This window comes from Maniola jurtina, chromosome 8 (assembly GCF_905333055.1).
Source record: "Maniola jurtina chromosome 8, ilManJurt1.1, whole genome shotgun sequence".
Taxonomy (NCBI): Eukaryota; Metazoa; Arthropoda; class Insecta; order Lepidoptera; family Nymphalidae; genus Maniola; species Maniola jurtina.
The window spans coordinates 11980248-12008155 of record NC_060036.1 but is presented as its reverse complement, the minus strand read 5'-3'; the positions used below and the strand labels follow the sequence as shown (position 1 = coordinate 12008155).

Below are 27908 nucleotides of genomic sequence, written 5' to 3'. Positions count from 1 at the left end.
CTTGGTAGATAGAAGACCTAAATTTTTGCCCTCAAGTATATTTTCCTTTTTCAGAAATTATTCTAGTATTCTCAAAGATAATTTTTATTAAGTAGTATTTACTCTAATTCATCAACATCCTCATCAGCCCATCGCCGAATCACTACTGAGTAGGTACGGGTCTCCTCTCAGAATGAAGAGGGTTCAGCCACCACACTGACCAAGACGTGCAGATCGGCAGACTTCATACACATATTTTGAGAACATGAAAAAGAACTTTCAGGCATGCTGGTCTAGTGAAGATGTTTTCCTTCACTGTTAAAGCAAGTGCTATTTATATGCTTAAAATGCACATAACTCCAAAAAGCTAGAGGTCCGTGCTCGACGTGATCACCGTTCTATCGCTATTTCTATTTTTAACCAACTTCGAAAAAGGAGGAGGTTCTCAATTCGTCGGAATCTTTTTTTTTCATTCAAATATAATCATTTATAATTAGTAGTAAGTAATTGATCACACTTCACACTACACACTATCACACTTCACACTATCACACTAACCACACTAATATTATAAAGGCGAAAGTTTGTGTGTATGTGTGTGTGTGTGTGTATGTTTTCCCCTTCGCGCAAAAACTACTAGACGGATTTGGCTGAAATTTGGAATGGAGATAGATAATATCCTGGATTAGCACATAGGCTACTTTTTATCCCGAAAATTCAATTTCAATTTCAATTTATTGCAATTCCAGGAATAAAACATTAGAATAAACAGGAATAAAACATTAAAATAAAACATTAGAATAAAATAGAACAAAAAGAAAAAAAGCGGACTAAACAAAAAATTCAAGAGTTCCCACGGGAATTCCAGACACCCTGAATCCACGCGCGCGAAGTCGCGGGCATCGGCTAGTTGTTTAAAAATGTAATTAGTCTATTTTAGATTTAAGTTAATTTTATAAAAAAAAAACTCATGTTGATGTCAATAAAATATATAGGTAGCTAATTATAGTATCAAACTAATATTGTAATGCGAAAGTAGGTATGTCTCTCTGTCCGTCTTTTACAGTGAACCTCGAACTTTTCACAGCCGTCTGTTTAACCGATTTTGATGAAGTTTGTATAGACTACTGACTAAGTATAGATAATGCTTAAGGTGCGTACCGCGTAGCGCGTCACTGCCGCGGGTCGCGGCTGGAGAGAATATCGTGCGGGGCGCTGCCGCAACGCGCAGTTCAGCTACAGTTCAGTTCGAGTGCGTGGGTACCTTTAGCATGCATCCCAAAGGCGGCTGCTACTTTTTATCCCGGAAAGTCAAAATCCCTCGGGATATTTAAAACAGATCATAGAGACAGAATATTTGTATACTTACCTAGATTATTATCAGAACTCAGTGCTTCAGTTACATTTTTTATGAAACATAATAATATTGTCCATTTTTGGGACCCCACGTAGTTTTCCGTAGCTCAGAATAAAAATGTGGGTCGGAAAAAGGACAATGGGCTTTCATTGCCCCACTGTGTTCACGTTAAAAAATGGTTTTTGTCCTCACTATCGCTTTATGTTGAGAATTTCGAGGGCGGATGTAAGGTATTTTCTTTTTAGGGTTCCGTAACTGAAGAGGGCCAACGGAACCCTATTTCTAAGCCTCCGTCCGTTCGCCCGTTTGTATGTCAGACAGACGAGCATACGCAGAGAGTTGAAATTTCACTGTATTTCTATACTGCTATAACAAAAAATAATAAAAATTTCAAAATTACCACAATGAAAATTAAAAAAAAAACAATTATTTATAATGTTTGTGAACGTGTGAATGTGAATTTATTAAACTCGGCTTCGGCTTTGGCCGAAGCTTGTTGCGAATTGGACTTTCAAAAGGAGACTCGTGCTCAGTAGTGAGCCCGCGATGGGTTGATGATGAGTTTGATGAAATTTTGAAATTGCCTTTTTCGGGAATCGAACCCGGTCCACCCAGTTATAAGAACTCAGCACACGCCACTGCGCCAGGGAGTTTGTTAAAAACTAAACGCTTTCCTAGACTTGTTAGGATCTTCTATAAGTTCCAACTATTCTAAAATTACTTATCAAATCGACATAGTTCTATCGTTCCCTTTTGGTGAATACTTCAATGAGATCCGTACTCCTGCTAAACAATTTGTTTCACAAATTCTGTGTTTATGTTTTCGTTACACTTGAATTCCTCAACGTTTCCCGAAAACAGTTCCAAGTTAGGAATAACAGGGCCGGCTCGAGCAAACTCGGCGTCCTAGACGATTTACAGGAATCGCGGCCCATTAACCAAAAATGTTGAAAAATAAACAATAAAACCGGCCAAGTGCGAGTCAGACTCGCGCACCGAGGGTTCCGTACTCAGGTATTTTTCCGACATTTTGCACGATGAATCAAAACGTGTTGCTTATGTATAAAAATGAAACAAAAATCTGTTTTAGATTCTACAGGTTAAATCCTTTCATGTGATACCCGACTTGGTATAGTTACTCGTATCTAACTTTGAAAATTGAAACACATTTTAATTTTTTTGTGATGTAGCCATAAATTCACAATTTTGGATTTTTTCCTTTACTTGTGCTATAAGACCTATATACCTGCCAAACATAATTCTAGGTCAACGGGCTGGAACCTATAGGTTTGACAGACACGACAGACGGGCAGACAGACAGACAACAAAGTGCTGCCATAAGGGTTCCATTTTTCCTTTTGGGATACTGAACCCTAAAAATAACTTTGAGTATGGAGTATAAGCGGGAGTGTAGCGAGCGCGAAAATTTTACTTATTTATAATTTGTGGTTACATCATTAAAAAAAAAATTAAAACGTGTTTCTGTACATTCTAAAACAGATTTTTATTTATTTTTATGTTTAAAAGTTTTTGATTTATCGTGCAAAATGTTGGAAAAATACCCGAGTACGGAACCCTCAGTGCGCGAGTCTGACTCGCACTTGGCTGGTTTTTTTATAATCTTGTATCGCTATTTGCTACGCCAAAGAGGCGTGCCAGCTAACCGCCCGCACTAGTCTATCAACTCGCACCTAACACGCCTATCCTCTTCCTGCACCCTTGCCATAGTGCCGTGCCCCATAAACTCGAGCGCCCTACAGGCACTAGGCGATCGCTTAGTTCGTCTGTATAGACGGGTCGACCCTGTTCCCTGGGAACATTCAAACAACTGTACCTGATATTCCAAGTTGCATAGTTAGAAGTTAACTCGATAGTTAGAAGTCACAAATTACTACTTAGCCTAGATTGTGGGTGCAGTCGTGCTTGTTCGAGGATCCCTTTGTTTAGTTGTTTTAGTCTACTGATAACATTTTATACAGCTCTATTGATTTTATCTTTTATTACCTGTCCCTACGGTTGTTTTTAACCCCCAACCCAAAAAGAGGGGTGTTATAAGTTTGACGTGTGTATCTGTGTATCTGTCTGTGGCATCGCAGCTCCTAAACGAATGAACCGATTTTAATTTATCTAGTTTTTGACGTGACAACGTCTTATTATTCGATAGAGCCGGCTGCACGCATGAAAAAACATGACTCATGCGGCGTTACCTCGCTCTGAGGCGTTCCATGTAAGGCTTGAAGTGCAAGCGAGAGTGCGGAACGAGCGACAAAGAAGCACAATCGGCCTTTGTTGTCACGTTCAACTATCGTCAGTAAACCGACTTTACAGACAACCAATTTTTTTTTGTTTGCAAGGTGGCTTGTTTGAGAGTTTTCTTAGCTATAATCAAAGAAAATAGGTTTCAGCTGTTTGAAAGTTATCAGCTCTTTTCTAGTTTTCTTATAGAGGTTTTTGTCGGGGTTTTTTCAAAATTTTGAGTTATACCTATTCAATTACACTTTTACAAATACTTTTGTAACGTCAGTTGCATTTACCACTGCCTTTCCCACCGAGAAGATAATAATATTATGACGTCGCGTTGGTCAATCCTATGGTTGAGCTATGTCGTTTAGGTAGGTACCTACTTTTCTGTTGTTTTCGTACGGGTCTCCTCAACAGTTTCGATATAGGTAGGCTACTTGTTATCCCGGAAAATCAAAGAGTTCCCGCAGGATTTAAAAAAATTCAAATCCACACGGACGAAGTCGAGCCAGTATCACGTAAAACTATTAGAAACAACTCATTTATTTGTCTCTTGTCGCATCTTCTAAGACGGCAGTCGTGGCCCTACGTTAATCAATTTGCAAACCATGTGTTGATTAATAATTTCGGAAATTTTAGATTAGTTTTCTGCGATTAATTTTAGCCAGCCAAATGCGCGAACTCTACCACATATTTCGATTTTGACATGTTCACCTGAGCACTACTTAGATTATGAAATACACCTGATTTCTGGCTGATTTTATTTTCGTCGAATATTTTTACCAAAACGGTGACGTAGCAACTATCTAGATTATTTGAGTCACTAGTTAAGTACAAGCTAAGCTGATTCCTAGTTCCATGGCTGACCGGGGTTGGGTTGGGGTGCGCTTGGGGGATGTGCTTTAGGATGTGCCTAAAATTATTTATATACGCTGACTACTGCTCTCTTGCCCCCCCCCCCCCTTAAGGGTTTAATTTTCAAAAATCCTTTCTTATTGGATGTCTACATCATGATAGTTATCTGCGTGCCTTTCAGCCCGATCCGTCCAGTAGTTTGAGCTGTGCGTTTATATAGATCAGTCAGTCAGTTAACTTTTCCTTTTATATGTATATTTAGAAGATGGAGCCACGAAGTCTAGTGCTAAAAAAAATTTCATTTCTCCGTGGTTAATCCTTGTCTGGTAACAGAAGGGCTGGCTCATGTTTTGCGCAAATGATCAGCCCGGCTGTCTACCGTGAAAATTCAGCCAGTAGGTATTCTTGTCACCATTCCACGTGATCAGAAAAATCGCGTCGAACATTTCATTAAATGTGCCACACTCACCTTGGATTTTTTAAAACACCAAGTGTTTAATTCGCTTCGTACATTTAGGTATACCTACCTACTTACTAACTTAATTACACCCTAATTAGTTGAAAAGTTAAGTTCTGTACCTTGTTTAAACTTAATTTAATGAATCAAATCGGTGTATCCAATTACTTGGCGTCTACGAGTATCAAGAGAGATCGATAGAATGTGTAAATATACTTAAACGTTAGCAAGTTTACCGATAGTTACTTCACCAAACTTAAATAGACTTGAAACGCGTTAACTTAATGCTAGGTATTTCACATGTGGACGCATTTTTGTCGCAAGACGACTAAAAATTGTCACTACTAAATGGGTCAGTTGAATGGACCAAATTATCACAGCGCCACAGGTAGGTTGTGAAAAGCATGGTAGCAAATGTTTTCACAAGAAAAGCCTTTTCATGTGAAAACATTTGCAAGTGTGAAAAGTCACGAAGTAAAACCTCACAAACTTTGCAAGCGTATCCCTAATTTCGTGCACGCACGGTCATCGGCCTGAGCTAAGACGCTAAAGAGCGCGTGTGCGAGAACACTTGCTACGTATAAGAAAGAAAAATAATATGTAGCAAGCAATCGTTTCCTACGTTTCACGGAAAGCGAATCTTCACGATTCCAATCGTAGGTGCGAAATTCACTTTTCGTAAATAACTCCCGTGAAATATATATTTTTTTAAATAAAGGATACTAGTATGATAATCATGACTCATATTCCGCCCTTTCTTCTTTAATTTAAGCGTAAAGTTTGTGATAGGAGTAGGTAGAATAGTGCAACCGGTGGAGTTTGAACCGCCGACCTTTCGGAATTCAATCCGCCCACGTTGAGCTATTGAGGCTTTTTAGTTCCAACTCAATCACACTAATATTATAAAGGCGAAAGTTTGTATGTGTGTGTGTGTGTGTGTGTGTGTGTGTGTGTGTGTATGTTTGTTACTCCTTCACGCAAAAACTACAGCAGGCCGATTCAGAACCCTTCGATAACATAATTGTCGATCGATTCGGCAAGTTGTCGTTCGATAAAATGTATTTTCAATTCAGAATAACCGAATCGACAGTGAAATTGTCGAAACCGAAACCGAATCGAACAGACGTAGATATCGTTCGATTACGACTATCAAACGCTATTCACAACAACCTAACCGAATAATATTTGTCGAACGTCCGATAATTTTTGATGTTTACTTATCGAAAGCTATAGGGCATTCGATATCTTTTTGTTCACCTAGTTTCGTACCATCGTACAAGAAACAACAGTTTTGAAACTTTGAAATTTAATATTATTTGTTGTTTAGGCGGCAAGAAATACACATTTTGTGAAAATTTCAACTCTGTACCTATTACGCTTCACGAGATAGGTACAGCCCGCTGACAGACAGACGGACAGCGGAGTCTTAGTAATAGGGTCCCGTTGGTGCCCTTCGGGTACAAAACCCTTAAACCAGCGGACAAAAATCACAATACCGAGCTTTAAAGGGCTAGAACCCAGAGCCGTAAAACCAGTTAATAAAAAAAAACCAAACTTGCCATTGATTGACAGACGTAATTGATGTTTGACATTTGTGTTGTATTTACGAGGATAGCTTTAATAAAACTTCACTAGTACATTTCGATGTTTTTCTCTCGAAATCAATAATTTAATAAGCTGTAATTTTAAGTAATGACTTAAATTACCTTCAAGATGAATAAAAGCTATTTTTTAATGTTGAATTTGAATTTAAAAACAAGTAAAATTTTGGTAACATGTTAATACTTTATAAATGCACATGTAATCGCAATGTTTCTTATCGAAAACGGTATCGTAATCGAAATCGAATCGAATCCTTTTCTCGAACGTTCTGAATTGCAGGATAAAATTTGTTCGATTCGAGATCGATACCGAATCGAATCGATTCGTTATATTATCGAAGTGTTCTGAATCGGCCTGCAGGGACGGATTTGGCTGAAATTTGGAATGGAGATAGATAATATCCTGGATTAGCACATAGGCTACTTTTTATCCCGGAAAATCAAAGAGTTCCCACGGGATTTCAAAAAACCTAAATCCACGCGGGCGAAGTCGCGGGCATCGGCTAGTACGCAATAAAGTTAGGTTAATCTACGGGTCAGAGCAAATATTATGTCAGCTCGCAATTAGGTTAGCCTTTCATGTTCTCGAGTGACGTGATGATGCCATTTGCGTGTTTGTATTTGCCGAATATATATTAAACTAGTTGTGCCACTCCGGCTTCGCACGGGGACCTATTTCATCATCATCATCATGATCAGCCCATCGCCGGCTCACTACAGAGCACGGGTCTCTTCTCAGAGTGAGAACGGATTTGACCTCAGTCTATCACGCTTGCCAAGTGCGGATTGGAAGACTTCATACATCTTTGATGTTCTCAAAGATGTATAAGTATGTCATGGAGGACTCTCAGGCATGCAGGTGTTCTCACGATTTACCATTAAAGCAAGTGAGAAATTAACGCACAAATTCCGAAAAGTTAGAGGTAAACCCCCGACCTCTGATTAGGAGGCAGACGTCCAACCACTAGGGTATCATAGCTTATTATTATTTACCTATTTCATAGACTTGTTTTCGAAAAATGTCATAAGATTAATTATTATAAAAATACGAGTAACTTTTTATACTTACGAAATTATTCAGCAAAAATTATTTACAAGAATAATTATTTTGGTTAAGAAAATGGGTGCTCCCGACATCTTCCGAAGAGGTGCTGTCATTCGCAATTAGTTCATTAAAATTTTAATGGATATTCCACAAAGACCGCCCGAAAGTTTTCTTGTCACGGACTTTATGACCTGTCACTTATCATGAGATCTCATAGATAAAATTACCAATTTAATATTAAGGGGGGTCTCTCTGTCACTCGCTCTACACAAACGTAGTTCGTCTCTCGTTGGAATACTAACCAATCATACTCAATGGAATTTTGTAGAAACGTTCCGGGAACTAATGCCTGTGGTTTTCCAGGTTCCGTTAAAATATTCGGTTTCAAAATTACGCGGTCTTAAAAATTCACATACAAATCTTTGAGCCCCTGTAATTTTACAACTACATATTTTTAGAAAAATCTAAAACACCACAGGCACAGATATTAGTTTCTAGAATATGCCTGCAAAATTTCATGGACTTTGGTTGCTTAATATTCAAATGAAATTGGAACTACGATTGTATGAAACGAGTGACGGAGAGAGCGCTGTTAAGGTTTCTTGTACACTTCTAATGTCTATGTAGATAGGATGTACATAATTTTTCTTTTTGTATTGTTGTAGGATACCACTCTTACTAGTTACCACAAATCAGATTGGTCTGGTTCCTTGTATTTACAAATCTAATAATATTTCGCTTTTGCTTCAGAGACGTGTGGCCTGATAGTGTCTGTGCGTAATATCTTCTATATTCATTTGTATATGTATTTACTAGACTTTGTCCGCGTGGATTGCGGTTTTTAAAAACCCCGGAGGAACTCCTTGATTTTCCAGGACCGAAAGTAGGACCTATAAATTTGCCCTTACCCGGATGCAAACTATCTCTGAATTTACCAAAATTCGTGAGTGTTGGAAGTGGAGTTCTTTGACATTTGACTCTTTGATTTTTAAAACCCCGAATTCACGGGGATGAAGCAATGGGCATCCCCCATTCATCTAGTCTAGTATTTTATAAATGAAGAAGCTTTTACAAGTTCTCCTTATTAAATTTTCAATACTTACACATTTTACACAATACAGTCAAAGAATGGTTCATTGTGATGCGATCATACACTTCGCTGTGGAGTGTAGTACCACCACAATGGCGAACCGTTGCAGCGGGTCTACTTCTACAATATTCAGTATTAGCTTGTAGCAAATTATTAAAGACAAGCCTTCTAAAGCCTTTAGACTTCTAAAGGAAAATTTTACTGTCTTATTATGCCACAAGGTCAGGGCTTCTTTAGATCTTCGAGACATCACACTAATATTATAAAGGAGAAAGTTTGTATGTGTGTGTGTGTGTGTGTGTGTGTGTGTGTGTGTGTGTGTGTGTGTGTGTGTGTGTGTGTGTATGTTTGTTACTCCTTCACGCAAAAACTACTGAACGGATTGGGCTGAAATTTAGAATGGAGATAGATTATACCCTGGATTAGCACATAGGCTACTTTTTATCCCGGAAAATCATAGAGTTCCCACGGGATTCTTAAAAAACCTTCATCCACGCGAACGAAGTCGCGGGTATCAGCTAGTTAATAATATGTCTTCTGGGAACTTACCTATTATAAAAACGTACCATTGCATAACCATTGCCTATAATAATATTTAATGTCTTCTTTCTCTATAGGTCAAGGAAACACAGCATGAGCTCATTTGAGTAACTCAATGCGTTTAGAGGCCAATAAACTAAGTAGCCTAATTGGATAAAGCCGATTGTCTGACGTCGTGTAATACTGGCTTCCCACGGTGAGTGATTTTGCGGATTATCACGCACGGCCAACGACCAAGGCTCTTCTAACAACCGGACGTGTCAGTCTGTGTGGGTTTTAAGATACAAAGTCATTCCGGAATGTATATTATAACGAAAAAAAAACATATCGCTACAGCGGCGGCTCTTGTGGTATTTTTATTCAGTTTAATTTATTTTTTATTCCATTCCATGCATCACACAAATCGTTTCTGTTTCTGGTGCCACAGAATTCCATAGCGTAGACAGATTTTGATGTGCTGGTGTGGGTTTATGCACCTCGCACCTAACCTTTGAAGTTACCGGCTCACCGCGGATCGGACACACTGCATTGGACGTGTCTGCGATACCACGGACGATATTCATCCCATGGGGCGTGGGTGCGAGCTGATCCGCATCTGTCCGCAATATCACACACCGTGAGAAGCCGGTATAAGATTGCCAGCACAGACGGGATAATTGGATGAAGAAGTCTCAATCAGCATGGCTTTGACTTTGACTTTGAAATTCGAAACAGAGAATGTAGCAATTAAAATTGTAATTAAGTAGGTACTTAACTACATACTCTCTATCTTTATGTTGTTATCCATAGGTACATGTTGTCTGCCCTTTGACTCCTTTACGCTACGCTTTAAGAGGGGTCTCTCCGTCACTCGCTTCATACAAACGTAGTTCCAATTTCATTTGAATATTAAGCAACCAAAGTCCATGAAATTTTGCAGACATATTCTAGAAACTAATATCTATGTCTGTGGTTTTCCAGATTTCTGTTAAAATATTCGGTTTCAAAGTTATGCGGTCTTAAAAATTTACATACAAATCTTTGAGCCCCTGTAATTTTAAAACTACATATTTTTAGAAAAATCTAAAACACCACAAACACAGATATTAGTTTCTAGAATATGTCTGCAAAACATGGACTTTGGTTGCTTAATATTCAAATGAAATTGGAACTACGATTGTATGGAGCGAGTGACGGAGAGAGCCCTCTTAATGATATTTCACTGTGTCAAAATATAGCGGAATTCCACTAGATTTGTCCTACTCATTGCCATTCAGATAAGGCATGCGTCGTAGTAAGATAACTGTGTGTTACAAATGGAAACAGATATCATTGCCTGGAAATAATTAATGAAAGGAAAGACATTAGACATCAATCAATTTGTGTAGAGAAGAATCATTCTTACTTGGCTGTAATTAAGGCTATAGAGTCTATGTTCCTACATGTAAAATTAATTTTCAGTAGATTTTGTATCAGAGGTTTGAGCTGTACCGTGTACGTTGATACAATAATATCATGTCAGTCAGTCAATGTCCCCCCTTTAAATAAGTATGTAGGAACCTACAATTTTCTTCGTAAAAGCTATTAATGAGGAAACAATAAACAAAGTGCGACGGAAACTGCACGCGTATGTACAGAATCAAATTGTAAGGGAACTGTATGAAGTACCTACGCTACATTGCAGACGACTGGACCTGGAGACAGACATACTCATAGGTTACTTTTTATCCCGGGTTTTCAAGTTCATTTCCACGCGGACGAAGTCGCGGGCATCAATTAGTTAAGTATATTATAAGCATCGGGACTGTAGCATGCTTAAATATCGCACTGTTATTCAGGCGTAAAACAGCCTTTTTTGATCGCGTGAATTTAGTTTAAATAATTTAAACAAGTGTAAATTAAAAATTTATAACACCCCCGACAAGTGAAGGTTACAGTAACTAGAAAAGAGCTGATTTTTTCAAACGGCTGAACCGATTTTCTTGGATTATAGCTCAGAACACTCTCGATCAAGCCACCTTTCAAACAAAAAAAACTAAATTAAAATCGGTTCATTAGTTTAGGAGCTACGATGCCACAGACCGATATATAGATACACACACGTCAAACTTATAACACCCCTCTTTTTGGGTCGGGGGTTAAAAATCTAAATCATGGCCGAGGCCAGGGCATGGCAATCAGCTATTTTATGTTTACTGAAGTAGGTATGGTATGTGTAAAGTTCTCGTTGCACGTGTCATAAATTTGTGCTTCAATTTAACAGGGCTCTCTCCGTCACTCGCTTCATTTAGATATTAGTTTCTAGAATATGTCTGCATTTCATGGACTTTGGTTACTTAATATTCAAATGAAATTGGAACTACGATTGTATGAAGCGAGTGACTGAGAGACCCCTCTAAATTGGTCATAGTTCCCGCTATTTCTCTATTTGAGCTCGTTGCAAGTTGCAACATTATTGCAGAATATCTTCGTGAAGTGTTGAAAGTTCTATCATCGATATACGAATAGTTTGAAAATGGAGTAAAATTGCTTCGTTTCCTTGATTACTGACTAGCTGGTAATAGACTAGCTAATAGACGTTCTAGAAAAAAAAAATCGGTGTCTGTAGTTTCAGATTTCTGTAAAAATCGGTAGTTAAACTTAAATGAGCACCAATCTACGTTCATATAGAAAGAAAAGGGAATTCGGAGTTCATGAATATAAATGTACAACAACAATAAATTATACCAAGCGACAGAAAAACAATTTTACTACAATATTTCAGCGTTTATTAAGACGATCATAGTCGGGTCTTAGTTTTCAACTTTTTGAATCTATCATTTAATTCAATTCAGTTTTCCTGATTTCAAGCTATTAAAGCTTCTAATTAATTTCGTTCATAATAGATTCCCTGTTAGTAAGTTAAACGATAGATAGATATAAGAATGATTTCACTTGAAGCCGGACCATTAGTTACGCTCACGGGATAAATGTCCCGTATTTGTCCCGTGAAAGATAAACGGAACAAATATACCTACCGTCTACCTGTTCATTTATCAGCAAACACAAATCCCTTTTTATTTATTTTTATTTGATAACAAATAAAGCGGATGAGTATGTTAATTATTTATTATATAGACAATAAACCTATTAGTTGTTAAATACTCATAATGGCTCTATGCAATCCTTCGATTCCCTCGGAATTCAAAATACCTCGAGGAACAAAATTTCATTTTGGCCCCATGGAACTTTCATTGGGAATAATCACTGAGTAGATTCTGTTATCCATAGAAATAACAATATTTTTTACGCATTACAATTATTTACAACGATTTTCTGCGATTAGGTAAATACCTATCTACCTAAGTTCGCGTTGATTTAGGATATATTAAAAACCCCGCGGGAGATTTACAAACTGTACTTTTCGCCATAATCGGTTAGACGGATGGGCCGTGAAAAGGTAAGAGACAGACAGATAGACAGGCACTAAAAAATACTTTCCGTGAAAAATTGCCTGTGAAATCAATGTGAAGAAAAAATGATTTAACTAAGAAATGATTTAAAAGTAGCAATAATGCCCATCTCTAATAATAATTCCCTGTATGACATAATGCAAAATCAGCTTCATGATATCAGCTTATTAGTAAAAGCAGTGACCAGTGACCTGATTCATGGAAATAACTCCTTTGACAAATGACGCGAATTAATGATCCGAGTGTCAAACGGACGGGAAATTGTGTTTCTACATATTGACGATATAACTAACTGACCCACCCTGGCTTTGCTTGGGTGTTTCTAAAAATCAATAAAAATATACATAAAAATAGCGAGCAAACGATATGTTAAGTTATTACCGCCGCCCATGAACATTTGCAGCATCAGGGAAACCGCCAATGCGTTGCCGGCAGACAGACACGACAGACAGTCGGACAGACAACAAAGTGATCCTATAAGGGTTGCGTTTTTCCTTTTGAGTTACGGAACCCTAAAAATTGCTAGGTACCTACTTAATTATTCTATAAGCTTACATATTATTACGTAGGCCTTTTGATGGTTCATTAACTAGATGCACAGGCTATGTAAAAGCAAATTATGCAATTAGTATCTACTCACCTGTACCATTCACATTTAATGAACTCGGAAAGTGTGTTCGTGTTGCATTTACTGAAATTACTAATTTGTTCCACAAACGGAATTAGGAAAATTAATTTGATGCATTTCTATTTCATTAGACTTCTCAATTCAATTTCAGTTTCATACATTTGGTGATATTATTATGTTTTGACCCATTTTTAGGGTTCCTTACCCAAAGCGTAAAACGGAACCGTATTAATGTTACTCTGCTGTCTGTCTGTCTGTCACTGGTCTCTAGCTCGTAGACGAAATTAGTTACAAGCCTGAAATATTGGTATTTGTTGTAGAACGTTACCCAAAACCGAATATTGAATTAGAAATTGAATTAAATTATTTTCCAGTAGTTTGTCAATCCATATTTGGCCAGCGTGGTGGATCATGGCAAGACTCTTCTCATTTCTGCGAATGAGACTTCGCGTCTCTCTCTACTCTTTTTATAGCGTGATAGGCTTACGCTTGACGACAATCATGCTTAAAAAAGCGATGATGAGGTCTAGATTAGAGTACGCTTGCTTAGAAGATGCCTATTCACTCAAGTTTTAAAGAATACGTGGCAGGACTGGCAGGAAACACAGACGTTCAAAGGGATTCCAAAGACTTAATTAATCAAGTGATGAAGTCTTTGTTCTATCAGCAAAAAACAAGAAATGGCATCTTTGCGTATACGCCTTTTTGTTATAAAGCTCTCGATTTGAGCGTAAAATTCACTTTATTCAGACAATAATATCTTCGTGTAAATCTTTTGCGAAATCCGCAGCTGTATTTTTCTCTCTAGTATTTTTATTGCGTAAGTATCGCATTTTATTTCTCAGTAGGTATTAACGATAAAGGATATTGTGGGATTTATCGAAGTGCTATTTATTTTGCTCTGGGCGGCTTAACTTTACCTATCCTAAACTCCTAAGCAGGGCTTAAGGTGGTAAATATTATACACTAGAGGATGCCCGCGACTTCGTCCGCGTGGATTTAGGTTTTTAAAGATCCCGTGGGAATTGTTTGATTTTCCGGGATGAAAAGTTGCCTATGTCAATTACAGGGACGCAAGCTACCAAATTTCTCGGTCGGTACCTTTCATACGAATCGATCAAGCAGATGAGTATTTAGAAATCCCGCGGGAACTGTTTGTTTTTCCGGGATAAAAAGTAGCCTATGTCCTTCCCCGGAATGTATTCTAAGTCTGTACAAAATTTCAATTAAATCGGTTCAGCGGTTGAGCCGTGAAAGCGTAGCAGACAGACAGACACACTTTCGCATTTATAATATTAAAAGTTTGGTTTTTAATATTTTTTCGGAACAGATGTTATGTTCAAAGCAAGATGAAAATATCAACTAAATTAAAAAGCTTTTGTTTTTTTTTTTTTACAAAGTAGGTAAGTATACGCTATTTTAGCAGTTTTAAGTTTGTTTAGTATTTTATGTTATTAAATCAGTATATATATTTATTTTTTTACAAAATAGATGCATGTAAAGGCAAAATGTGCCTACATAAACTTGAAAAATATTTTAATAAAAAGAAACTCGACTCGCCAATAGAATTTTTTATTTGATACGGTATCTACAGTGTACGCGTGGGTCCTAACCTCAGCTTATCGGGATGTATTATCTATACCAACTTAACATAAAGTCTAATAACAATTCTTGTAGGTATATCTAAGACCTAACGAGAAAAACTAAGTGAGACGATGTCGTTTGCTTTGAAAGGATGTATCAAACGAAGAATGCGCATATTTTGCTCATATAGGATGCACAAAATATGCGCAATTTTCAGTTACTTATCACCATCTTATCACTCTCTATTTGCATGTGGTATTCCGTGTTTACCATAGAGGTAAAATATTACTCAGTAGTGTTTACTTATTATCTTAGGTGTTTACTAACTAGCTCTTATCATTTTGTCTATCTTGTAGAAGTTCAAAGTGAAAGTCAAATCATATATTCAAAGTTGACTTTATGATTGTCAGTTGTTGAGTTTGTGAGATAATGATGTACTTACCTAATTAGTGATAATTTATTACGCAAACTTAAAGTAAAGATACGAGATTTCCAAACGCACCCAGGTCTGAGAAGAGCTTACATAGCCGGCATTATTGATTTAGAATGATTTAGATGTTTAAGAAAATAAGTAAGGATAAGAAGTAAGCTATGTATGTCGTCAAAATCTGTTAAATAGATGAGCCGTGAAAGCTAGCAGACAGACAGGCAGAGAGATACACTTTCACATTTATAATATTAGTAAAATGAAATATGGACTGACCCCTGGAACTGTTTCCTAGAAAAATGGACATGGATCTACGAACAGATAGATATAATGGTTGGGTTTTACATTATTAGGTACTAAACCACAAAAACAGAAAAAAGATTATATATTTAATAACTTTAAATCAAGTACACTCATAAACACACACACATGCAGAATGCAGATACGCCATGCATACGCCATTGTGTGGGCACACACAAAAAATTATTAATTAAATGTTGACATTATTATATTGGCATAAGGTAGATAACATAAGAACTAAGACGGCAGGATTATTAAAAAAACATTGATAAGAAACTTTTGTTGCAGTTGCAGCAAAAAATTTCCATTACTTGCAATGAGTAGGGATGTTTCATAATATTATGTCAATTATGAACGCTTATCGCTAATATTTTTATGAAAGATGTTTCTGACACGGGAGTAGTTCTCCTACTCCTAAAAGAAAGCGTCCTCTTTGTGACTGTACATTACTTATTTGAAATTATTTTGAAATACACTATTTAATTTTCATTTATTTATTTTACTCATTTTTACTAAGTTCAATTTTCCATTGTACTGCAGCGTTAGTGTCAAGTGTCAACATAAAATTGACTTGTGCTTGAAAATAATGGACACTAACACTACTCTGCCCTCACATTCTGCTTCTCAGAAAATGGCCGTTCTGGGATTTTGCTCCCCATAGCAGCGATGAGATCTATCTAGAAAAAATAAAACCGACTTCAAAAACCACAAACACTAAAAAGTAGAAAATAATTTTTGTTTAGCTACACGTGTAATGTACCTAGGTATGAAGTCGAGCGAGCATATTAAAACAAAATTAGAAACCTAAGAGTGAAGCTTGCCCGACTTCATACCTAGGTACATTACACGTGTAGCTAAACAAAAGTTATTTTTTACTTTTTAGTGTTTGTGGTTTTTGAAGTCGGTTTTATTTTTCTTTTGAAAATTTTTTATTTCACAATTTTTAGTGGCCCCACTGGACTATAATATACTATGCCCAGTTAAAACCCTACTGTTAACTAAGCTAGTACACTGATCGCGAGCAATTTGCTCCTATCCATTGAGGAGTTCTGTTCTCCATCTCCGAAGATATTCATCAGATCTTCACCAAATTTATATGGGACCACCTGCGCAGTATACCCTTTCAAATAAAAAAAAAAACTAAATCGGTCCAGGGGTCTTTGAGTAATCGGGGAACATACATAAAAAAAAAAAAAAAAAAGATTCCGACGAATTAAGAACCTCCTCCTTTTTTTGGAAGTCGGATAAAAATAGCCATTTACTCACTCTCTAGCACTTAGCTTGTTTGTGGCAGGAAACACTGAGCTAACGCTCGATAAAAGTAATTGTTATTATGAGTAAAACTGTTTAATTTAAAAGTTTTCACATTAGTTTACTTGTTTTTCGCGTCATATTGTGATTTTCTTGGAATAAGATTTAAATATATCCCGTCTTTTGGTGCAGTAACAACGCGTCCTGGGTTAAATGTGATGGTGGTTTGTGTATTCTTGGATGTCTCTACACGGAAGTTAGACAGGAGTTTCATCAAGAATACACGGCTCTGTATTCTTGCAAACATCATACCTGAAACAATTTCACCTATTTAAATTTCAAATATTTGAGTGTTAAATCTAAATAATAAAAATGAAGACATCATGGCAATCAATTTTCACACAAAACATTTTAACTAAATAATTCAGTTCATTTATCCTTATTTGATTAAACTTATAACCTATGTGTTTTCCTACTTTTATATAATATTGCTGATTTTATCCTCATGGATTTTAAATGTTCAATTCAATTATTTTTCTATTTATCTGGGATAATTTTAATGTTCGTTTCTAGGACCACGATTGAATCAGCGGTTTTACTGTGACCTTGTGTGACTCTTAAAAATAACAGACATACGAGAAGACACTGTCAATTGTAGTATTTTGTATGAAAATATGAATTTATCATAACACATTAAAAATTAATAATATCACATTAATAAAATAATAAAACATAATAGCTATCTGCATGCCAAATTTCAGCTTGATCCGTCCATTACATAGTTTGAGCTGTGTGTTGAAAGATCAATTAGTCAGTTAGTTAGTCTGTCAGTCACTTTTTCCTTTTATATATTTACATTCTTTACTACAGGCCTTACCAATGCAGTACCGAGGACCAATACCAAAAGGAATAAAAGCACAACTGTGTCTTTTACTCTCACTCTCAGGGGAAAATCTTTCTGGATCAAAATTTGTAGGATTTGGATAGTACTTTTCATCGTAACTTATGCCCAATGTTGGCACCACTATATTTGTCCCTTTTTCAATAGTAATGTTTGTCCCAGGTATATTATAATTTGCCTTCGCACGTCGTTGTATATCTATTACAGGGTATTTTCGAAGAGTCTCGTTAAGCACTTTCTCCATATAAGGCAATTCACTGATCAACTCATATGATATCTTTCCATCGTGTCGGTTTAGAACTTCGTCAACTTCTGCTATTAATTTTTCTTGTATTTGAGGATTCATGGCAAGTTCATACAACATGTATGCCGCAGTAGTTGCATTAGTTTCGTACCCGGCTGTATAAAAAATAAATGCTTGCGCAGCTATTACTTCGTTAGTCAATTTCACACACTTGATCGTAGTTTCCACATTATCGCCTTCTTTAGTTTCTAAAATATTGCCTTGATTTTTTGCTTCCAAAATTAAATCTATAAAGTCTTTTCTGTTAGAAGGTGTACCATTCCGCGCTTGTATAATATCTTTAACCAAACCAAGGAAAAAGTTATTTACTTCTTTGGGGAAAATCGAAGCATTTGTTTGTTTTAACACACCAGGGTATAATAAATCAAAGTCACTTGCAACGCTTCTCGAAAAAGATAATTGATCTATTTTCATCATCCTCTGCAAAAGTATTTCACTATCTACAGCGATATCAAGTCCAAAAGCACAAGTCAAAATAGATGACATTGTGAATTTTTGAACAAGTGAGTATACGTTTTGATTTTTTTGTGATTCCGTAATTTTCTTAAAGTGGTTTATAGTTGCGTCACTTTTTTCAACAATTAAAGGGATCATATTTTTCAATTTAGCAGTTGTAAACAACGGCGAAAAAAAATTTCTCAGTGGCCTCCAAATTTCTGAATCAGCATGAAAAAGATTAGCTCCTAAGCCCTCTGTACTAAATTCTAAACCACGATCTTCGAAATACTCAAAATCTTTTATTAGCACGTTCTTAGCCACATCTAAATCCCTTATTATCAAGGTCGGTGATGTCATTCTAAAAATACCAACAACTTTTTCATTTGGATATTTGTCATAAATTTGTTTATTTAATACCGCAGCATTCGATTTTCTTAGGACAAAATCTTTAATATTACCGAAAAATGGCAGTGGTCGTGGTCCTGGAATATTCCTTGATTTCCAGTATTTAAAGTTTCTTGTAAAATAATGATATATTAAACAGGCGAATATAATAAACAGTACAAACGTTTGAAGGAATAACATTTTGCACAGTTGTTTACGATGATAAAAAGGACGTACTGATTCAGTAGGTAGTCTTATACATTTAGAGGTTTACTTCATACGTATCTCATAACTGATAATATAACGTAACTGACTTATAAATAAAATGATAATGAATCTCTTTAATCCTAAATGACAATTACAATCATGTCATTATCATCATGGAAATTAATGATGAGATCTAGGCTGAACCTAGGAGATACAATATTCACTCTTGCCTTGAAGGTACTCAAGCTATATGTAAATCATGGCACAACATCCGGAAGAATGGTTTTTGTGTTGTCTAAAATATAATAAAAACGGGCCTTACCAATACAGTACCGAGGACCGACACCAAAAGGAATAAAAGCACAAGGATGTCTTTTACTCTCATTCTCAGATGAAAATCTCTCTGGATCAAATTTGTTAGGATTTGGATAGTACTTTTCATCGTAACCTATGGCCAATGTTGGCACAAATATAGTTATCCCTTTTTCAATAGTAATGTTTGTCCCGGGTATATTATAATTGGCTTTCGCACGCCGTTGTATATCTGCTACAGGATACTTTCGTAGAGTCTCGTTAAGCACTTTTTCCATATAAGACAATCCACTAGTGATTTCATATGTTATGTTTCCATTATGTCGATGTAAAACTTCGTCAACTTCTGATATTAATTTTTCTTGTATTTGAGGATTCACGGCAAGTTCATACAACATGTATGCCATAGTAGTCGCATTAGTTTCATACCCAGCTACATAAAAAATAAATGCTTGCGCAGCTATTACCTCATTTGTCAATTTCACACACTTGATCGTTACGTCATCACTTTTTTTTGTTTCCAAAACGGTGCCTTGATTTTTAGCTTCCAAAATTAAATCTATAAAGTCTTTTCTATTAGAAGGTATTCCATTCCGCGCTCGTATAGTATCTTTAACCAAATCAAGGAAAAAAATTACTTACTTCTTTGGGGAAAACCGAAGCATTTAATTTTTTTAACACACCAGGATGCAATAAATCAAAGTCACTTACAATGTTCCTTGAAAAAGACATTTCATCTATTTCAATCATCCTCTGCAAAAGTACTTCGTTATCTACAGCGATATCAAGTCCAAAAGCGCAAGTCAAAATAGATGACATTGTGAATTTTTTAACAAGTGAGTATACATCTTGATCTTCGTGTGATTCGATGATTTTCTTAAAGTAGTTTATAGTTGCATCACTTTTTTCAACAATTAAAGGGATCATATTTTTCAATTTAGCAGTTGTAAACAACGGCGAAAAAAAATTTCTTAGAGGCCTCCAGATTTCAGAATCAGCATGAAAAAGATTAGCTCCCAAACCTTCTTTACTAAATTCTATACCACGATCTTCGAAATACTCAAAATCTTTTATTAGCACGTTCTTAGCCACATCTAAATCCCTTATTATCAAGGTCGGTGATGTCATTCTAAAAATACCAACAACTTTTTCATTTGGATATTTGTCATAAATTTGTTTATTTAATACCGCAGCATTCGATTTTCTTAGGACAAAATCTTTAATATTACCGAAAAATGGCAATGGTCTTGGCCCTGGAATATTTCTTGATTCCCAGTATTTAAAGTTCCTTGTGAAATAATAATATATTGAACAGGCGAATATAATAAACAGTACAAACGCGTGAAGAAATAACATTTTTCACAGCTGTTTACGAAGATAAAAAAAACGTACTGATTTTTGTCTTATCGAGAGGTTCACAAAATACATCATTATGTTACAGCTGATAACAATTTGACTGCTTACAAACAAAATAATATACTTACCTCATTAGTTCTAAATAAAATACTCAATACACTAATTTTTCATTGCGAGATCGCAATCATGTCACGGAAATTAATATTTATGAACTAGATCTAGGCTGTTCCTAGGAGATACATATTCTATCTTCCCTTGAAAGTGCTCAAGTTATAGGTATGTGGAAGGTAGCACAGACATATTTTTTTTGAAGGGCATTTCACATCGTAGCGGTTCTTTTAGAATCGATGGTCATAGTATACCTAGTAATACCTACTTTGGTTTATAGATTTTAATCTAATTGAAGTAGATATTTGCCTAAGGCTTAGAAATAAACTTCTTCAAATAAAAATCTTCAGCTGTATACTAACACGCAACTCGCTTTTTAAACATCTGTTTCACCAAATTCAGTCTTTTTGTTCTAACGTTTTCGATCCAAAGCTTCTATTTTAATAACTCTTGTGTGCACTGCATCCACAATAATTATACCCAAATAAAGCCGTTTATAATACCTACTATAGCAACTTTGGTGATTGAACCAATTTAAAATCACACTAATATTATAAAGGCGAAAGTTTGTATGTGTGTGTGTGTGCGTGTGTGTGTGTGTGTGTGTGTGTGTGTATATTTGTTACTCCTTCACGCAAAAACTACTGGACGGATTTGGCTGAAATTTGGAATGGAGATAGATAATATCCTGGATTAGCACATAGGCTACTTTTTATCCCGGAAAATCAAAAAGTTCCCACGGGATTTCAAAAACTTAAATCCAGGCGGACGAAGTCGCGGGCATCGGCTAGTTACGAATAAGTCTTAAATCTCCTTTTAATATTACAGACTTATTATTTAAAGATAATAATTCAAAAAATTGTAGACTCTTGATTACAAAATGCGAAGTGTAAATAAAATCATAACCATTCCTTAAATTGTCTTTGTATTGAAAAGAAAGAAAGAAAACATATTTACTTACTAGATGTGCCCGCGACCCGTGCCGCGACTTCGTTCGCGTGGAATCAGCGCGCTTTATATAGCCACGGACGCTCAGGCGCGAGGCGTGTAGTACGTACTCTGTACGTTAAAAATGTTCGCCGTGATTCTTTAAATTGACATAACTTTTTTATTTATGAACCGATTGACATGAAATAAACACTAAATGTTAAGTGAAGCTTACTACAATATATTAGTGAAAACCGTATCTAAATCGAATAAGCCGTTTCTGATATTAGCGTGCACAAACACACAGACAAACAGACAAACAGACAAAAAAAAATTAATTACAATTTCGGGTTCGGCATCGATATAATAAAAACCCATGCTACTTTTTTTTATATATTTCCATTGTACAGACACCACTTTTCTACAATTTTATTATATGTATAGATTTAGATGTAAATGTGCCTCTTAATACAATAGGTAGGTACTTTTCAAGAATGAGTTACCCTGACGTGTCCATTTAACTCTTGAGCATCTACTCAGAGTAAAAGAAGCCTCAAGACAGTATTCAGTGGCACAACATCAAAACGATTCTAGATCAGCATTCGTATTTAGGTATTACGTTGACCTGCAGCACAAGCTATAAGTATGCTTATTTTCAACCTACACAGACAGACGGACGAAAATAAAATAGAAACTTTTTTGGGCTCCGAAAGGATCATAAAATTATTAAAAAAAAGTACACGCATATTACATTAGAAAGTTTTTAATTAGTTAACAATATTTTTCGTGTCTGCGCGCACGACGAAAATAAATCGTTGCGAAAAAAAATCGCAAATCTGTGAACCATCAAAATAAATTATCATCCGAATATATCCCATAAATTATAATCCGTATATATCACTGCGAAAAAAGACGCATCCGATTAATATTCCGCAATTGCGGTGCGATACGAATTCGTAAGAATATATTTTTGTGTCTTATGGAAAAATACTTGAGTCCCGCGCACTGCGGAAAAAATCGCAAGCGCAACGGTCAGTCAAGTAATGAACTCTCATGATGTCAGACAGTGCAGGCCGAATCACCTGCGCCGACGACGCCATCGGCCGCCGCTGTGGCTACCGACGATGTCAACGATATTGATTTTGATAAATTAATTGGAGCAGTAGCAATGAGGCCTCAATTATGGAATAAACATTCCCCGTTATATCTGGATTGAAATCTAAAAATAAAAACATGGGAGGAAGTATGTAAAGAAATTAATATAAGGAAATATGTAAAGAATTATGTGCGAAAATAAATCGTGGTGCGCGTAGAAATAATATTCGAATTACGATTAAATTTCGTATTGAACATGCGGAAAAAAATTGCATCGCAGTGCGCGCTTAGCCTAATAGTGACTTTCTTGGAATAAGATTCAAATATATTCCGTCTTTTGGTGAAGCAATGATTCGCCCTGGGTTGAATGCGATGGTGGTTTGTGTATTCTTGGAGACTTCTAGACGAAAGTTGGACAGAAGTTTCATTAAGAATACACGGTTCTGTATTCTTGCAAACTTCATACCTGAAACAATTTTTCCTTGTTACTTTCAAATGTTTGTGCGTTGGTAGAGTCAGGGAAAAAGGTAGGTTTGCACGCGTCCATATTAGCTTACACTGGCGGGTACAAAACTACAAACCTATTTTATTTTATTTAGATACAAGTTAGCCCTTAACTGCAATCTCACCTGGTGGTAAGTGATGATGCAAGCAAGCAATCAATCAATCAATCAATCGATGTATTGCAAAAGGTCTAAGATGGAAGCGGACTAATCTGGAAGAGGTATGGTATTTTATTAAACCCATACCCTTTTGGTTTCTACACGGCATCGTACTGAAACGATAAATCGCTTTGCGGCACGGCTTTGCCGGTAGGGTGGTAACTAGCCACGGCCGAAGCCTCCCACCAGACCCAGACCAGAGAAAATTTAGAAATTACCTCCCACTAATAAGGCCACAGGCCTAAACCTAATGTTGATATCTAAATGCTAAAGATGAAGACGTCATGATGATTATCGTGCCAATATTAATTTTCACACATTTTAAAAAACCGGCCAGGTGCAAGTCACGCACTGAGGGTACCTTACTCAGGTATTTTTTCCAACATTTTGCACGATAAATCAAAAATACAAAAATAAATAAAAATCTGTCTAAGAATGTAGTGGTAAAGTCCTTTCATATTATGATACCCCACTGGGTATAGTTATCTTACTTTGACAATTGAAACACATTTTTTTTTAATGATGTAACTAACCACAAATTCGCGGTTTTCAGATTTATTCCTGTACTTGTGCTATAATATCTACCTATTTGTCGAATTTCATGATTCTAGGTTAACGGGAAGTACCCTATAGTATTTCTCGACAGACACGACGCACGGACGAACGGACAGACAGACAGACAACAAAGTGATCCTTTATAGGATTCCGTTTTTCCTTTTGAGGTCCGGAACCCTAAAAACTAAAGTAGGTACTTAGAAGTCACTAACGTAGTTCTAGTGTTATGGATGGATGTGTGAAATTAATCATAGCGTATTAAAATAATATTTAAAATATAATAATTATTACGGGCCTTACCAATGCAGTACCGAGGACCAATACCAAAAGGAATAAACGCACAAGGATGTCTTTTATTCTCATTATCAGGGGAAAATGTCTCGGGATCAAATTTTGTAGGATTTGAATAGTACTTTTCATCGTGACTTATGCCCAATACAGGCACAATTATAGTTGTTCCTTTTTCAATAGTTATTTTGGTCCCAGGTATTTTATAATTTGCTTTCGCTCTACGTTGTAAATCAGTTACAGTGTATTTTCGAAGAGTCTCGTTAAACACTTTTTCCATATAAGACAATTCACTAGTCATCTCATATGTTATCTTTTCATTGTGGCGGTGTAAAACTTCGTCAACTTCTGATATTAATTTTTCTTGTATTTCAGGATTCATGGCAAGTTCATACATCGTATATGCCATAGTATTTGCATTAGTTTCATACCCAGCTATGTAAAAAATAAATGCTTGCGCAGCTATTACTTCATCAGTCAATTTCACACACTTGACCGTATTACCACCTATCACAGTTTCTAAAACGTTGCCTTGATTTTTTGCTTCCAAAATTAAATCTATAAAGTCTTTTCTGTTGGAAGGTATTCCGTTTCGCGCTTGTGTAACATCTTTAACTAAACCAAGGAAAAAAATATTTAATTCCTTGTCGAAAATCGAAGCATTTATTTGTTTTAACACACCAGGGAATAATAAATCAAAGTCGCTTGCAACAGTCCTCGAAAATGACAACTCATCTATTTTCATCATCTTCTGCAAAAGTACTTCGTTATCTACAGCGATATCAAGTCCAAAAGCACAAGTTAAAATAGTTGACATCGTAAATTTTTGAACAAGTGAGTATACATCTTGATCTATTATTTGTGTTTCCGTAATTTTCTTGATATGGCTAATAGTTGCGTCACTTTTTTCGACAATTAAAGAAACCATATTTCTTAATTTAGCATTTGAAAACAAAGGTGAAAAAAAAGTTCGCAGTGGCTTCCAGATTTCTGAATCAGCATGAAAAAGATTAGCTCCCAAACCCTCTTTACTAAATTCTATACCACGATCTTCAAAATACTCAAAATCTTTTATCAGCACGTTCTTAATCACATCTAAGTCCCTTATTAACAAGGTCGGTGATGTCATTCTAAAAATACCGACAACTTTTTCGTTTGAATATTGGTCATAAATTTGTTTGTTTAACCATGTAACATTCAATTTTCTTAGGACGAAATCTTTATAATTACCGAAAAATGGCAATGGTCGTGGTCCTGGAATATTCCTCAATTCCCAGTATTTAAAGTTTCTTGTGAAATAATAATATATTAAACAGGCGAATATAATAAACAGTACTAACGTATGAAGGAATAACATTTTGCACAGTTGTTTGGGATGATAAAAAGAATGTTCTGATGCAGTTGCCTTGTTTTTATTTTTATAGGTTGGCGTAATGTCATAAAGTCACAACTTATAAATAATAAAAAAAGGTGGCTGGCTGATATCATTCCAATTAAATGCACAAATGCAATAAACAGTAGGTAGGTACTAGATACTTCTATCAATGTTTTTTGTTATTTACAAATAGTTCTCAGCACTTCAAAGAAGTCATCAGATAAAGCCTGACCCGAAAAATAAAATACCGAATAATATAATAATATAGTGGAACTAATTTATGCAAGACCTGAGACCATAAGTACTTTAGGGCTGGCTCTTCCAACATGAATGATATAATAAGTACTATTTAGTGACCACAACACATACTTACTAGTGGCGCCCATAGAGCAAGTTTTATATATTTCTGATCAGGCTTTAAGTCGGGATTTTACAAAATCTAAAATCTATCGAACAATGACTATTCCATATCACAACCACAGAATTCAATATCATGATTATTAATTCACGATTATTAATTCACGCTATAAACTAAACACTATCTCAAATATAGTTAATAAGTTACATATTTGAATTCTGACGGGTAGAGATGTTCAAAAATCGTGCATTAAGAGGGCTCTCTCCGTCACTCGTGCCATACAATCGTAGTTCCAATTTCATTTGAAAATTAAGCAACCAAAGTCCATGAAATTTTGCAGACATATTCTAGAAACTAATATCTGTGTCTGTGGTTTTCCAGATTTCTGTTAAAATATTCGGTTTCAAAGTTACGCGGTCTTAAAAAATTTCATACAAATCTTTGAGCCCCTGTAATTTTAAAACTACATATTTTTAGAAAAATCTAAAACACCACAGACACAAATATTAGTTTCTAGAATATATCTGCAAAATTTCATGGACTTTGGTTGCTTAATATTCAAATGAAATTGGAACTACGATTGTATGAAACGAGTGACGGAGAGAGCCCTGTTAACAGTTTTATCATAATTATGTACCTACTTAAGTATTCAATTTAATCCAGGGTGGATATACCTTTCTGAGTTTTATCATAGGGCGGCTGTTTTAGTGCCGATGGATATATGGAATAAGGAATAAACGGTTTAGTCGGCTTTTATTTTTCTGAAAATTTTTGACATTGCGATTTCCTGTCGCAGTTTGAATTTCAGCCCCTTCGGGCCTTCAGCCCTAAATAATTCTCACAGCAACATCAGAGTGAACTATATAACAACGTGTGTTCAGCTGGAAGATAATCTTAGTGATCTAAATGTAAATGATACGGCGGCGCAGCCTTTTCTTGTCGCTAGGGAGTAATAAGAGGAACTTAGACGTGAGCCTTCCATCAACTATTATTGGGAGTCAACTCAAGACCTAAACATTAAACAGCTGTATAAATTTTGCCTCCCTTATTCACATTTTTAGGGTTCCGTACGTCAAAAAGAAAAACGGAACCCTTATGGGATGATTGTTGTCTGTGTCTGTCCGTCTATCGTGTCTGTCAAAGAAACTTATAGGGTGGGTACTTCCCGTTGACCTAGAAATATAAAATTTGGCAGGTAGGTAGGTCTTATAGCTTGCATCTGAGACTGCATCATCACTTATCACCAGGTGATATTGCAGTCAAGGGCTAACTCGTATCTGAATAAACATAAAAAATAAATGTTTTTAATTTGTTATCTATCTAAATTTCTCATTCTAAGAACTATTTCAAATTAATTCACGTTAGTACCTATTTAGTTTAGATAAATACAATATGGTTCCATTACACGTCTTTAAAATCTTTAAAAAAAAACTGAAACCAAACCATAGGGAAATTCAACTTCAAATAAGTTCTGCACTGAACCAAGACCAATTAATGACTTGCTAGATAATTCCACCGCTCAAACCATCTATCTCTCTTATAATCCTCGCAAAGATTTACAGCTTTCCTAGCATATCAGATAAATCTTCAGATTACATGAATATTCCGAACGCTGCATTTTGTTAGTAAGCTCCGGGAAAATTTTACCGAGAACTGCGGTAAAATTAATGTTTCGTGTCAAAATGTCGATATGTTCCACTTTGTTCACCTGGGCAATATCACCGTGGGTGGAGAAGCCGTGATCCCAGTGGTTAAGACATCTCCTAATCGGGAGTCGGGGGTTCGATCGCGGGCACGCACCTCTAACTTTTTTTTTTTTAATTTATAGACTAGCGCTTGGCTAACTTAATAC

General features: G+C 36.0%; 1 protein-coding gene and 1 long non-coding RNA gene across 2 annotated transcripts; both read right to left on the bottom strand.

Moving 5' to 3' along the window:
• Positions 1 to 304: 304 nt before the first annotated feature.
• LOC123867759 lies at positions 305 to 7489 on the bottom strand. The gene is made up of 4 exons (XR_006796493.1): positions 7420 to 7489; positions 2608 to 2617; positions 519 to 524; positions 305 to 346 (listed from the first exon to the last, which is right to left on the bottom strand). It is a non-coding gene; the product is annotated as an uncharacterized LOC123867759 (long non-coding RNA).
• A 9291-nt stretch (positions 7490 to 16780) lies between these two features.
• On the bottom strand, positions 16781 to 25452 carry LOC123867714 (cytochrome P450 6B6-like). Its single transcript, XM_045909891.1, has 4 exons — positions 25368 to 25452; positions 24855 to 24938; positions 17664 to 18191; positions 16781 to 17098 (listed from the first exon to the last, which is right to left on the bottom strand). The coding sequence occupies exons 1-4, from the start codon at positions 25450 to 25452 to the stop codon at positions 16908 to 16910; spliced, it is 888 nt and encodes a 295-aa protein (XP_045765847.1). The 3' UTR covers positions 16781 to 16907.
• Positions 25453 to 27908: the final 2456 nt, after the last annotated feature.